At 43.3% G+C, this 13795-nt stretch overlaps 1 protein-coding gene across 9 annotated transcripts in view; it reads left to right on the plus strand.

The window, feature by feature from the left end:
* The window catches only part of ptprfa (protein tyrosine phosphatase receptor type Fa), a 79194-nt gene that overhangs the window by 34345 nt on the left and 31054 nt on the right, over positions 1–13795 (plus strand). For all 9 annotated transcript variants that reach the window (XM_054749568.2, XM_054749569.2, XM_054749570.2 and 6 more), the window contains 8 exons: positions 1490–2071; positions 3290–3426; positions 4712–4856; positions 5270–5457; positions 6832–6949; positions 7481–8062; positions 9283–9380; positions 11089–11342. In XM_054749568.2, coding sequence (XP_054605543.1) covers positions 1490–2071; positions 3290–3426; positions 4712–4856; positions 5270–5457; positions 6832–6949; positions 7481–8062; positions 9283–9380; positions 11089–11342 — 2104 coding nt within the window. The remainder of the gene's footprint in view (positions 1–1489; positions 2072–3289; positions 3427–4711; positions 4857–5269; positions 5458–6831; positions 6950–7480; positions 8063–9282; positions 9381–11088; positions 11343–13795) is intronic.

A 13795-nucleotide genomic window follows, 5' to 3' on the forward strand; every position in this document is an offset into this window, starting at 1 on the left:
GCCCAAGTAGCCGGGCCTAACGCCGCCCCTGGTGTGTGTGTGTGTTTGTGTTTTTATTTTTCACGGAGATCGGCCGCGGATTCCTCTTCCTGTTGGCACACTAGGAATGGAAACTAGGAATCGAAATAAAAAACGTTGAGTGATTCTGGGAAAAATGAACAGTTGGAACCGGTTCCAATCGATGCTCGATTCTCGATGCCCAACCCTACCCAGAACCCTCCAGCACCACGCAACGTCCAGCGGTGGTCCCAGAGGCTGCACCGCATCCACGTGAAGTGGTGGTCCCGGCGCTGCCCATCCAAGGGGCTCCGCCTGTCCAAGGGGCTCCGCCAGAGGCTCCGCCACTGGCCCAGCCTGTCCAAGAGGCTCCGCCCGCAACGGCATCTCAAGTCAAGTCGCCAGCGCCAGGTCCGGCGCCCCCAGCCAAGTCATCAACGCCAGGTCCGGTGCCTCCAGCCAAGTCAGTGTCTCCAGTCACCGCCAGCCCTGTCCTTGCCCATCGCCGCCGGCCTCCAAGGACCCTCTGGCCACTGCCTCGTTGTCGCCGCCCCCCCAGAGTCTCCTGGTCCCTGGTCCATTGTGGCCGGCCTCCAAGGGCCCTCTGGTTTCTGCCTCGTCATCCCCGGTCCCCCGAGGTTCCCCAGCTCCGGTCCCTAGTCCCCCGTCGCTGGTCTCTCAGACTTTTCTGGCCCTCCTTCCTGGTCCCCCTCCTCCCGCCCTGCTCTGGTTTCCTGTGGTCGTCTGGGATCCGCCCTTGTGTGTGTGTGTTTGTGTGTGTGTGTGGAGGGGGGGGGGGGTACTGTCATGACTCTCAGGCTGACACCCTCCTCTGCCTCTGCTGCCTCCTCAATCAAGCCCTCAGCCACTTAATTACCATCACCTGCACCCTGTCATCAGTTCATGCCACACACCTGCCTCCTTTGCTATATAACACCCGGCCTGCTCTCCAACCAGTGCCAGATTATTGAAAGCTCATGCCAGTAAATTCTCCAGCTCTCCAACCTCTGCCTGCACCATAGATCCTGACCTCGTTTCTGTTCCTTGACCAACCCACGTGCCGGCTCCCTGCCTGGATTGTTTTCTCTGCCTCTGACTACCTGGATTCTCGAACTCGGACAATTCTCTGGATTCTGCCTCCTGCCTGATCATTGTAGCGTTCACGGATATGTCTGGTTTTGACCCACGCTCCCTCCACGACACTTGCCTGTTCACTCTGTCTCCAGCCTTGACCTCCCTGGGAAACGCCACGTCTAATAAAGACTTTTAAAGTGCTTTACTGTGTTTGGTGTCATTACTGGTCCTCCATGGTGTGTGTGTGTGTGTGTGTGTGTGTTGAGTCATTTACCTGCTGCAGCCAGCAGACCTCTTCTCCTCAGCTCACTGGAATGTGTTTCCTCCTGTCTCCGTCTTCCCACCAGACATGAAGCATAGTTCTAAAAAATGAAAAGAGATCCCTTTGCCTGACTTATCTTCCCTTGCTCTCTGACAGCTCTTCCCAAGATGCCTCATTTCCTTGGAGTAGTAGAGACCACGGCCACCAGTGTCACTCTGAACTGGGAATCTGGGAATGCTGAGCCTGTTTCCTACTATCTGGTTCAGTACCGACCCAAACTGTCTGATAATGGTTTCCAGGAGGTAGATGGGGTAGCCTCTACTCGATACAGCATCGGAGGCCTCAGCCCTTTTTCTGAGTATGAGTTTCGTGTCCTGGCTGTCAACAGTATTGGCCGGGGGCCTCCAAGTAGTGTTGTGGAAACCCGCACAGGTGAGCAGGCGCCTTCATCAGCACCTCTCCACGTCCAGGCTCGCCTGCTGAGTTCCTCTAACATACTGGTGCAGTGGGAACCTCCAGAGGAGCCCAATGGTCAAATCCAGGGCTATCGGATCTACTACAGCTCTGAACCCAGTGAGCAGTCTAGCACCTGGAAGATACATAACACTGATGAAAGCAGATTCACCACCATCTCAGGCCTGACTCCAGGTCTCACTTACAGCCTGAAGATGCTGGGCTTCACTGCTGTGGGAGATGGACCACTCTCTGATGTTCTGCAAATCAAAACCCAACAAGGAGGTGAGAACATGCTCATTTAGTCTCAGTTAAGTTTACATTTGATCCAAACATCTTACTGTTTTAATCACTTAAAATCCATTATTGTGGTAGGTTTTGTGTTCTCTTTATCATTCTGCAGGAAGTTTTCTGCTCAGTCTCACTTATGCTTGTTTTGTGATCTTTTCTCCCATAGATCACCACATCTATCCTGTTTGTCATTTATTTATTGTTGTGTATTGTTGTCTGTGTTGCTTCCATGAGTTTTTGTCTCATACCCTGTTTGTATGATGACTTCTTGTATTGTAAGTTTTTGTCTTGCTCCATCGTTACGTTCTTTTCCTTTATTTTAACACTCCTTAAATATCCTATTTAATAAGTTGTTATGCATTGGCTCCTCCTGTCACCTATTCTTTTATGAGATTTGTCCTTTTCACATCTTTGCACCTGAAGAAAAACGTTTTGAACTTTGTGATAAAACACATACTAAACGTAATTTGGTGGAGCAAAACTAAAAGTAAAATAGAAACAGCAGCAGCCTGGTTTATGCTTCTCCGTCAGCTCTGCAAGGGACAGACACGCACGGATTGACGGAAGCGTTTTGCTCTCATACTTCTCCGTCTCCTGGAGAGCGTTGCAAAGCAATTCCCCGGCAGGACCACAGAGGGCGTAGCGCTGTTCTGTGGTATCCTGTCATGTATCGGTCCAAGATCGTGTGTTTATATTGTGTTTTTTGTGTATCTAAGAGACTTTTAACACGGACATATTTGTCTCTCATTCTCCCACCGCTTCATGCGCTCCCCACCTCTAAACCCACGTTTCCTGTCATTTCTGTCCACAAATAAAACGCTTGCTGCGCATCTTTTCACTCCTCCAGTCACGGGAGAATTAAACGTTCATATTTTTAGAGTTTTTTCGCGAGGTCTTCAAGCTTCCCCGTGTCTGCCGCTAGTTATCCTCGGCTCTCTTTGCAATGGCGGCGCTGTAAACAACAGCGGCGTCCTGACCAATCACAAGCTTGCGTAATCCGTCTCGTTCGACGGATGTTTAAAAAAGTGGGCTCGACTCCGTACGTACTTGTGTGCCTGCCGGAGCCCTACGCACGGACGTTGCGTGTCTCCGCACTGACGCAGACGGAGAAGCATAAACCAGGCTTAATGTCAGACATCATCATGACGTTCAAACCTTTCTGTTTCATGTTAAAAATATCATTACTCCTCCATTTCTCATTTCTGCCTTCAGTTCCATCGCAGCCCTCTGGTTTTGAGGCTGAGGCCGAGCTGGATACTCGCATCATGCTGTCATGGCTTTGGCCAGGCCAAGACCCCATCATTAGCTACGAACTGCTTTACTGGGAGGCCAGCAGTCCTGAAAATAAGGTAAATACAACCCAAAGAAATCAGCACACAGACTAATCTTTATACAGTCACAAGAAAACTGTGTCCACCATTCAGGTTTGATGAGTGAGGGCATGATAAAATAATCTGGTCTTAACCCAGCTCTAAAATTATTCTAGTCTAACTTCAGATGTAGAACAAAGATTCACTCCCAGTAATAGTTTACTTTACTCTAATCCAGGAGGCATCTTCCTCATTTTGACGGGAACCAGTCTGGCCTCTGTTGGTTCTACACATCACCTGATGTTCCAAACAACTTTTTTAGCATGTAGCCAACCAGTCAGAGCTGATAAAGCCGGGCGTACACTGTGCAACTTTTTCACTCGTAGCACTCAGCTTCAGCTCAAACTGTACGACTTCCTCGCAGGGCAGATCTCACGAGTCATGTGCTCACACTGTACGTCTGGTGGCAACACGTCGGCCCTAAAAATATGCTAAAAATAGCAGTTTTTACTCAACACGTTAGACTTTTTTGTCTTGTTTTGCCTGTTGTCCTTCGGGAGTGCTGCAGGAGGACACACAGGGATTTATGTGGGTTGGATGAGGAAAACGAAACAAAGAAAGTAAATCTGTGTTTTGTGATCAGTTTAATTTGACATGAACACGACAAACACGCTTTCTTGACAATCTTTGTGAGTAAAAAAACGTGTAGAAAGTAAAATGAACAGCGTGTGTTATTAGGGAAATAGCGGGGAGCGGTGTTGATGCAGGATTGCGCATGCGCCGTGAGCGGTTCTGATACTTTTTGGGTCGCAGCCGCTCGCAGCGCCGCTTGAACAGTGCGATACCCTCACAAGGGTCGAGCAAAATATTAAACACGCCAGAAGTCCGTGCGAGCTCACAATTGCTGATCGGTAGCTGGTCACGTGGTGTTAATCGCCTCTCGTAACCCCCTGTACACTACACGACGCTCGGCGCAAAACTCGCCCCGATCTCGTGGATTCTCGCACGAGTGGAAAATCGGCTCAAAAAGTGAAAAAGTCGCACAGTGTACGCCCGGCTTAACAGAGACTGAGGATCTTCAGATGAAGTTTCTCCACTTGGAGACGTGGTCTCTGAGACATAACGTCAAAGTTGTTGGGACCCCAGAACTAAATGTGTCTCAACACAAAAATTATGTGTATATTTTATAGGTATATGTTTTTCAACTGTCTGAGTATCTTCTTTTTATGATGAATAAAAATTCAGCATTCTGAAACTGAACTTTTTTCTATATCATTGCACACGTTTATGTTCATTATATCTCTTTTGTTTTGTCTCTCTGCAGCACCGTGTCACTTTCAATGCAGCAGGCTCCTATGCTGTTGATGGTCTAAAACCAGATACAGTGTACTTGTTTTCCTTAGCAGCCCGCTCCGAGAGGGGTTTGGGACTCTTTACTCAGCCAGCTGAAGCCAGGACCACCCAGTCCAGTAAGCAGCACCAAGTGCACACTCACTTTATTAAGTTTCAGCCTCTTAAAGCTGGAAAAAAATAGAATATTGCCTTGCAATGGGCAACACGAAAAACTGTTTAATGTCCCCATAGTTCTTCCATGAAATGATGCTGATGGGGCTAAATAAAGATTTTACTCCACTGCACATTTTGAAATAAGGCACGGAATTGACTTGAAAAACCTCATGAATCCATGCAATAAATACATCTACCGTTAAATGTTCAGCTCCGAATTTTTGTGCAAAACAGCCTGAAAGTTTCAACACCAGACGATTTTCTGATTGTTTTCTTAATAAAATAACTGGAGATGGATGTCACTTTGTATTTGCACATCAGAGATATTACCAGTCCAGGGTTTAGACTTTAGTAGAACATTGCGATGTGTTTCCAGTGCTTGGAGCTCCTCCCAGGAAGGTGGTTGCAGAAGCCCTCAACTCCACTGCTGTCAAGGTCACCTGGACGCCTCCTTTATTCATTAAGCAGCAGACTGGAGGCTATCATGTCATCTGCTCCAGGCTAAAGAACGGGGAACCTCACAGCCAACCACTTGTGGTGGACATTTCAAACCTTCAAGCTCAGGTGCTGTCAGTCATCTTCATTTGAAATCATGCCATCTTTTTGTCTTTGCTGCTCTTAGATGTGAACATTCTGTTGTTTTTGTTGTTTTTTTGTTTTGTTCTGAAGGCTGTTATTTAGACATTTTAAATCCTGAACTTATTTTGTAATCACTTATTGTTACTTTCCAAATATCATTTGCTAATTCCTCTTTGCATTTTGTGGAAACAAAAACTATTAATATAACCTGAAGAAACCTAAAAAGCCATGTTTTTATTAACTATATTCATTCTCCAGTAGTTAAATAAAAAAGAGCAATATGCATTGTAATATTCCAACCCTTAAATCTCTCTCACAACTGCATGAACAGGGGCTGATTAGAAGTTACTTCACCTAGGAAGTGAACAACCCCTTTTATCCTTTGAAAAACGGAGGATGTCAGTCTGGTTTTCTTTGCCAAATAAAACATGATATTGGTTTATCACGATCATTAAACTGTAGTACAAATTTCAATCAGAAGGTTGTGGAACAAATATAATATATAGAGGAATAGAGGTCAAAGGTCAATATTGGTTATTGGGCTAACAAACAAACAAAGTTTAAAAAATAAATAGTAATTTAGTTTTTTAACAGTTTCACAATAAAGGGTTAAAAACGTCGTACTTGCAAGTGTTGCTAAAAAAGAAGAAAAAAATTACTGCTGCAACCAGGAGATGAACCGGTGCAAAACTACATGCCAGTGTGGCACACTAACCACTGGACTACCAAGTCTGTTACAAAACAATAGTCACCTAACATACATATCCTGTGCTGACCATTATGAACGTTTCTGTAGACAGGATGCACGGATTTTACGGTGGTGCTTTGTTCCCGACAAAGAAGTAATTTGTCAGAACATCCACCAGCTTCAGGGAGAGGAAACATGCCTGATGTAGTAGTTTTCATTCAGGCATTTTCTGAATTTTCAAAGTAAAACTCTAAATTGGCACCTGATACAGGAAAATGTGTGAATGTAGTCAAAAACTAGTTTGGGGGTTATTTTCATGAGGAAATAACACCACATGGTAAAGCTCAAAAAGTGGATTTTCCATGATTTGGCCCCTTTAAATCCTTTGGGATATTTGTATCCTCTTTGCTTCTTGAGAAACCCAAAGAACTTTGTACAACAATGTAAACAACAGTAAGAGGGGCTTAAATAAAATGATTAGTTATGATAAACTTTAAAATGCAGGTAAAAGCAAAAAAGATCTGTGTTTAAAAGGTGACACTATAGTGTTATTGCCACGGTTTCTACTCCTGCAAAGACAGTTTTCCCTTTAGCCTTCTCTTTCCTAATTTTATGTGTCTGTTCCTGCTCCCATCTCCACTTTTCTTCTCTGTTTTCCTTCTTCTTATCAGGAGGCTGTTATATCCGGCCTTCTCCCTGAGACCACATATTCCCTGACTGTATCTGCCTACACCACCAAGGGCAGTGGAGCACTCAGCAAGGTCAAAATGGTGACTACCAAAGGAGCGGGTGCGTGTATTAACTACATTTAGGAGTGTTGCATAAATCTATTATTTAACCCTAAGCTTCACTTAAAAATGCAGCCCAAAACACAAAAAAGAAAAAAAATTCAAGTCTGCCCTTTTTTGAAAGTGTAATTCCGTTTTAGTATAAGTGAGGTTAGCCTGAAGAGCTTCTCCAGAGGAGCCAAAGATCAGGATTTTAATGAAAATGGATCATCTTGTTTGGAGAAAGACAACATTCTCATCAGGCTTACAAGTTTTTTTTGTTTGTTTGTTTTATTTGTTTTCTTCTTAATCCAATCATCACATTTATTGATACCAATGAACTGGCACCATTTCTAGGTACCGTCATGAGGCAGAAATCTTCTCCAGCAGCAGCAGGTTACACCTGAATAACTGCAACATTTATTGAACTATGAATACACTTAGCTGGGTCAAGAAGCAGCAGCCACACGTTCATTAGTACAGATGATCTAGGACCAATGGATGTAGTGCAGTACAGCATCATCAGGTCCTGTCACACATGTTTTTGTTACAGTCCCTGGGCCGCCCACCATGATGATCAGCACCATGACAGGAAACACTGCTCTGATCCAGTGGAGACCTCCTAAAGAGACTGTGGGAGAGCATGTAGGATACCAGCTGCAGTTCAAAAGAACAGATGAAGAATCTTTCACCGTCAAAGACTTCAGAAAGACTGATGATCATTTTACTGTCACTGGCCTACACAAAGGAGCTGTTTACATCTTCAAACTGTCTGCTAAAAACCGAGCAGGCACAGGGGAGGAGTACATTAAGCAGATAAGCACTCCTGAAGATGTCCCCAGTAGCTACCCTCAGAACCTGAGCGTGGTAGCTCTCACTTCCACCTCCACCAAGATGGCTTGGGAGCCTCCTCCTTTAGCTGAGAGGAATGGAAACATCACCAAGTATGTGGTGATGTTTCGAGATATCAATGGTCAGCACAACAACAGCAACAGTACAAGAGAAACACAGATGACCATCCAGGGTTTGCAGCCTGACACCACCTATGACATCAGAGTCCAAGCCTTCACCAGCAAAGGAGGAGGATCCTTCAGTCCCAGTGTCCAAATCAAGACCATGTCCACCTCCATGATAGGTGAGGATCACAGGCAGCCTTTGTGTTTAGGTGTGTTTGTGTGTGTGTGTGTGTGTGTGTTTGTGTCAGAGTAAAGCAATATCCTACTTAGTTTGTGCAGATCAACGTTCTGAATAGTGATGGTGAATGTTCTCAGTCATCCAGGTCATGGTTATCGAAAAGGGTTCAAATGAAGGCAACTGGACTTATTTGGTTTCTTGAAGACGTTTTACTTCTCATTCGAGGAGCTTTGTCAGTTCTGACTGGAATATGGGAAAGACGAGTTCATAAACTGTAGTTGTATTGTTGTATTGATTACATCTTATTAATACAATTCCTTCACAGTAGAGGTTAACAACTCATCAGGAGGTGGGGAGGAGGGGTATTCATGGGTAGTTTCTGCTTGTTTAGCAACAACAGACAGCTACAGCTTATAATCCTGACCCTCCCAGATTCCAGTCCTCAGATGAGAAGTGAAATGTCTTCAAGAATCCAAAGAAGTCCAGTCGCCTTCATTGGAACTCTTTTGGATGATTAGGGGCTAACACATGAAGTACAAATTAGAGACAAAATAAAACACAATGGAAGCACACTATAAATGCAATGTAGACAATAGAATTTCAATATAAATGCAATAAAGAAGCTGATAAATCACAATAAAGACACAACAGAGATACAATGTTGACAATAGAATGCAATAAAAACAGAGTTAAAACACAATAAAAAGACTTGAGAAACAATACAGATACAAAAACCTAATAAAAACAAAATAGAGACTCAATAAACACCAAATAAGATGGTTAAATTGTTTTGGACTACTATAAGACTCATAAACACCTTCTCATTGGCCTGTTGGTATGAGTGCCTGTCCTGGTACTGGGAGATAATCCTGGATGGGTCATACCAAAGACTCTAAAAATGAGACCCAATCAATGCCTCCCTGTTTAACACTCAGATTTAGGGGTAAGATTGGGGGTTTAAACCACCAAATAGTTTCTGAGCTCAGCCACTGCTGCAGCTCATCACTCCCCTCGGGGATGGGTCAAATGTGGAAATGTAATTTCACCAGTGAGTGATGACTAATGAGACTTTAACTTTAAATCCTTTTTAAAATATCCAGTTTCAACTGAAGTTTCAGCTGAAAAACTCTAAAATGTTCAAGAGAAAACTGTAAAGATGAAGAGCGACTCTGAGGCATCTTATTATGTGCATAATGGTGATATGTGAAAATCTTTCTTCAGCATTTACCAAAAACTTTGGTGTGAAGGCTGTGATGAAAACCTCTGTTCTACTGACCTGGGATCTGCCAGAAACATACAAATCTCAAGTTCCTCTTAAGGTAAGGCCTGTGTAGCGATAAATGTAGATTTATATCTATATTTCAAATGTGGCTTGGATGTAGCTTGTTTATAATCTTATAACTAATCGGTGCACCACCAGTTTTCGGAACTGGACCGTTGGATTTAATATCTATATCTTCGCAATGTAATCAGTCTCAGAGTTAATGCCACAAATTAATCTAAAGGATGAATTTTTGACAGTATGCGCCAATTATTCCAGAGAATTGCTAGACAATGATCAGGCTTTATTTACGTTTTGTGAATTTATTACAAACATCAGTTGTGACAATTGACAAAAAGAACCAAACACAGCTTATTGTTTCATGCATGAGAATAAGTAAGTGAATAAACCCAAAACGGCTCCACAAGCCAGCAGCCCGCACATCATACAGAAGCCGCGATCAGACAGAGATGCGCCGAGCTGCCGGGAGAAACAGCCGGCATTCCGCGCAGCAAACAGAAGCCGCGAAGCCAGGGGAGAAACGGGTGGAAAACATCGGTCTCCCGAGAGCTCCACAAGCCGATAGTCGGAACCCAGCTCCACCAACATGTTATATTTCAACCCATTTTCTAAAGTGCAGCATTGTGTTAAATGCACTGGGTTTTACCCTATTACATTTAAATTCCATGGTTAAACAGTACATGTTAAAATCTAAGCTCAGCTCGGCAGTGACCTAAAATACATAAATATAATTTTACTTACCGAAAAAAATGAAGTGGAGACTCCTTGGACGCTCTATTAGTGCAATTAATGCCACAGCAAGTCATTTTGTCCAACAATTGCACAAAAAATATCCAAAAAATAATACACAAACACAGAGACTCAAAATCCCGGAACAGTTTCCAAGCCAGACCGAGGCTCTACTGAGGCCTTTCCACGGAGCTAGCTCTGTGGTCACGTGGGTCTGTGGCGGTGGTCACGTGGGTCAGATGCTCATTAATTATACAGAATATTAGGCTTTTAATACACTTAAACAGAAGAGTGAGAAAAAATTCACCCCCCTCAGAGTTATCATGAGTGTAAACTAGATCATTTAAACCAAAAACATGTTTTGGTACCAGGCTGTAAACATGTTTATTTCTGCTGTGAAATTGATATTTTTAACATGGGAGTCAATGAGGATTTGCTCGCTTCTGACACCAGCTCCCAGTGGATGAGGGTGGAACTGCAATTTATTTAATTTCTGGGTTTTACTCAATTTTAGAGCTGCATTGTGGGGGCTTGGGTAAGACAGACCAAGTCCTGATAATGTCCGGCTAAACAAGTCACTTGGTAAAATTTACGTTCCTGGGAGAAAATGTAGGAGTTAGCCGGATGTTCGAAAATGGTATCTTGGAATTTATTTGATTGTAGGCCAGTTTCAAATTCCCCGTTTTGTTTTCTGCTAAGTGTGAAAGAAACCTTTGTGTGAAAATGTTATTCTTCTCCGTGTAAATCTAAACAAAGTTAACCTGAGGATATAAAATGTGGATTTCCGCTACATCTAGAAGGCCTACCTTTACAGACTCAGGAGTTTAAGACCAATCATTAACCTTCTGTAGACTGTTGAAGGACCATATCAGATACTTGTTTAAAAGTATCTGAAGGACTACTAAATGCCTCACAATGAAACATTAAGAAATCCACTTTACAGAGGGCATCTGAATAGTTTTTTAAAATCATTTCAATCATCATTCAATGAATCACAGAATCAACCCTGTCTCCAGATTCTCTATAATCATCAAAGTGTAGAGGTCCAAGGCCATCTGATGAGAAAGCTGATCACGCAGCTGCAACCAGATACAGATTACTCCTTCATATTGATGAGTCGGGGGAATGGTGCTGGTGGGCTTCAGCAGCAGGTTTCCATCAGAACAGCTCCAGACCTGCTCATTGTGAAGCCAACACGGTACCAGCTGAGTGAAGAGGAAGACAGAGTGATGATCCTTCTGCCTCAGGTCCCAGCTGAAGCCCGAGTAAGGTCTGTGCTAATGAACACTGCTCTTACTGCTGTAGTTTTGGTCCTACAGGACCCAAGGAACAAACTGTAAACAGCTTTACTGACTGTAGAGAGCTCAGGCCGACACTAGTGCTCACTGTTAGTTAAGTCCGAGTCCACACAGGAACACCATCCTGTTCTGTTCAATGACCAAATTCAATAGAGTTTACCTGGGGCCAGGGCGGGCAACATTAAATCTTACCTGAAACTGCTGGCTAAGGATAAGCGTAAATACAGTAAGATTGTTATTCACACTGGCAGTAACGACACCCGGTAACGCCAATCGGAGGTCACTAAAATTAATGTTGCTTCGGTGTGTAAGTTTGCCAAAACAATGTCGGACTCCGTAATTTTCTCTGGCCCCCTGCCTGATCGGACCAGTGACAACATGTTTAGCCGCATCTGTCCTTCAACCGCTGTTTGTCTAGGTGGTGTCCTGAAAACAACGTGGGCTACATTGATAATTGGAAAACGTTTTGGGCAAAACCTGGTCTGATGCGAAGAGACGGCATCCATCCCTCTTTGGATGGAGCAGCTCTTTTTTCTAGGAACATGGCCAGTTTTATTAGTCCTCCATGAGAACCCAGGGTCCAGACCAGGAAGCAGAGTTGTAGTTTAACACACCCCTCTGCAGCTTCTGTACTGTTACCCACCCACTACTCCATAGAGACAGTGTCCTGCCCACGGCCAAAATCACACAGATTAAATATCAGGCTTAATAAAATAAATCATGGAAATCTCATAAATATTAGAACAAATTCAACTGAGCAGACAATTAGAAAAATTAAATGTGGGTTATTGAACATTAGGTCTATTTTTCTAAGACTTTGTTAGTTAATGACTTGATTTGTGATAATCAGATTTCTTTGCTCTCTCTCACAGAATCCTGGCTGCAACAAGAGGACTATGTTAGCTTAAACGAGTCGACTCCTTCTAATTATTTAAATCATCATATTGCTCGAAGTACAAGGCGAGGAGGAGGAGTAGCAACCATTTTTCATTCTGACTTATTAATCAATCCCTTACCATTAATAGCTACAGTTTGTTCGAACATCTTATTCTTAGTTTTCCTAATCCAGATTGCAAAACTGTAAAACCACTCTTGTTTGTAGTTTTATATCGTCCACCAGGCCCTTACTCTGAGTTTTTGGATCAAATCTCTGATTTTTTATCTGATTTGGTGCTCAGTACTGATAAGGTCATTGTAGTGGGGGATTTTAACATTCATGTGGACATTGAAAATGATAGCCTCAATGTAGCCTTTAGTAATATCTTAGACTCAATTGGTTTTACCCAAAGAATACATAGCTCCACCCACTCCTGCCATCATACATTAGACCTTGTGCTGACGTATGGAATAGAGTGTGAGGAAATAACGATCTTTCCACATAATCCAGTCCTCTCGAACCACTTTTTGATAACCTTTGAATTTTTTATAACTGAGTTCTCGAGACATGAAAGTAAATTTCACTGAAGTCGGTCTCTATCTGACAATGCTGTTGCATCTTTTAAATCAACTGTTCCATCTTTTCTGTCCTCAGCATTTCAGAGGAACGTAGCAGAGGGCAATAATTTCATTTCTAGCCCCTCACAAATTGATGCCTTATCTCATAATGTTACTTCTTCTTTACGTGTGGCATTAGATGATGTTGCCCCTTTAAAAAAGAAGGTAATTAGGGACAGGAAGTTGGCTCCCTGGTTAAATTCTCATTTACGAGCTTTAAAACGAAACTCTAGAAAATTGGAGAGAACATGGCATTCTACGCTCCAGGAGGAGTCCTACTTATCCTGGGAAAATAGTCTTGTGCTGTATAAAAATAAGCTTCGACAAACTAGAACTACTTATTTCTCAGCGTTATTTGAGGAGAATAAGAATAATCCTACATTTCTTTTCAGTACAGTAGCCAAACTTACACAGAATCATAGCTCTGAACCATCTATTCCCTTAGCCCTCAGCAGCAACGACTTCATGGGATTTTTTACAAGTAAAATTAATTCTATTAGAAACAAAATCTTTAGCATCCTCCCCAATGCGATTTCTTCTTCCTCAGTAACCCCAAAATTCCACTATCTCCGCTCCGCTGCGCTCCGGTACGAACTCCGCAGCAAAAACGGTCCCGTTGTAGTCAATCAGAGCTGTTCCACTACTGCGGCCGTGCGGCGCAGTGCGCCGCCCGCCGTTCCGCCGTCCGGCAAAAATAGGATCAATTCTATTTTTGCTGGACGCCGGAGCACCTCCACAGTCAATGGACAGAAACCACAACCGCCCAACAGGAAAGGGAGCAAGCACAACTTCCGTTATTTCATAATAAATCGATAAACAAAAAGCGTCTTTTGTTTCATATGCACAGGTTTAACAACTTTTAACAAATATCAATGGCGGCTGAACTTTAAATGCACAAAAATAAGCCATAAATACAGTTTCCACTATCAAA

This window comes from Nothobranchius furzeri, chromosome 16 (assembly GCF_043380555.1).
Source record: "Nothobranchius furzeri strain GRZ-AD chromosome 16, NfurGRZ-RIMD1, whole genome shotgun sequence".
In the NCBI taxonomy this organism is placed as follows: Eukaryota; Metazoa; Chordata; class Actinopteri; order Cyprinodontiformes; family Nothobranchiidae; genus Nothobranchius; species Nothobranchius furzeri.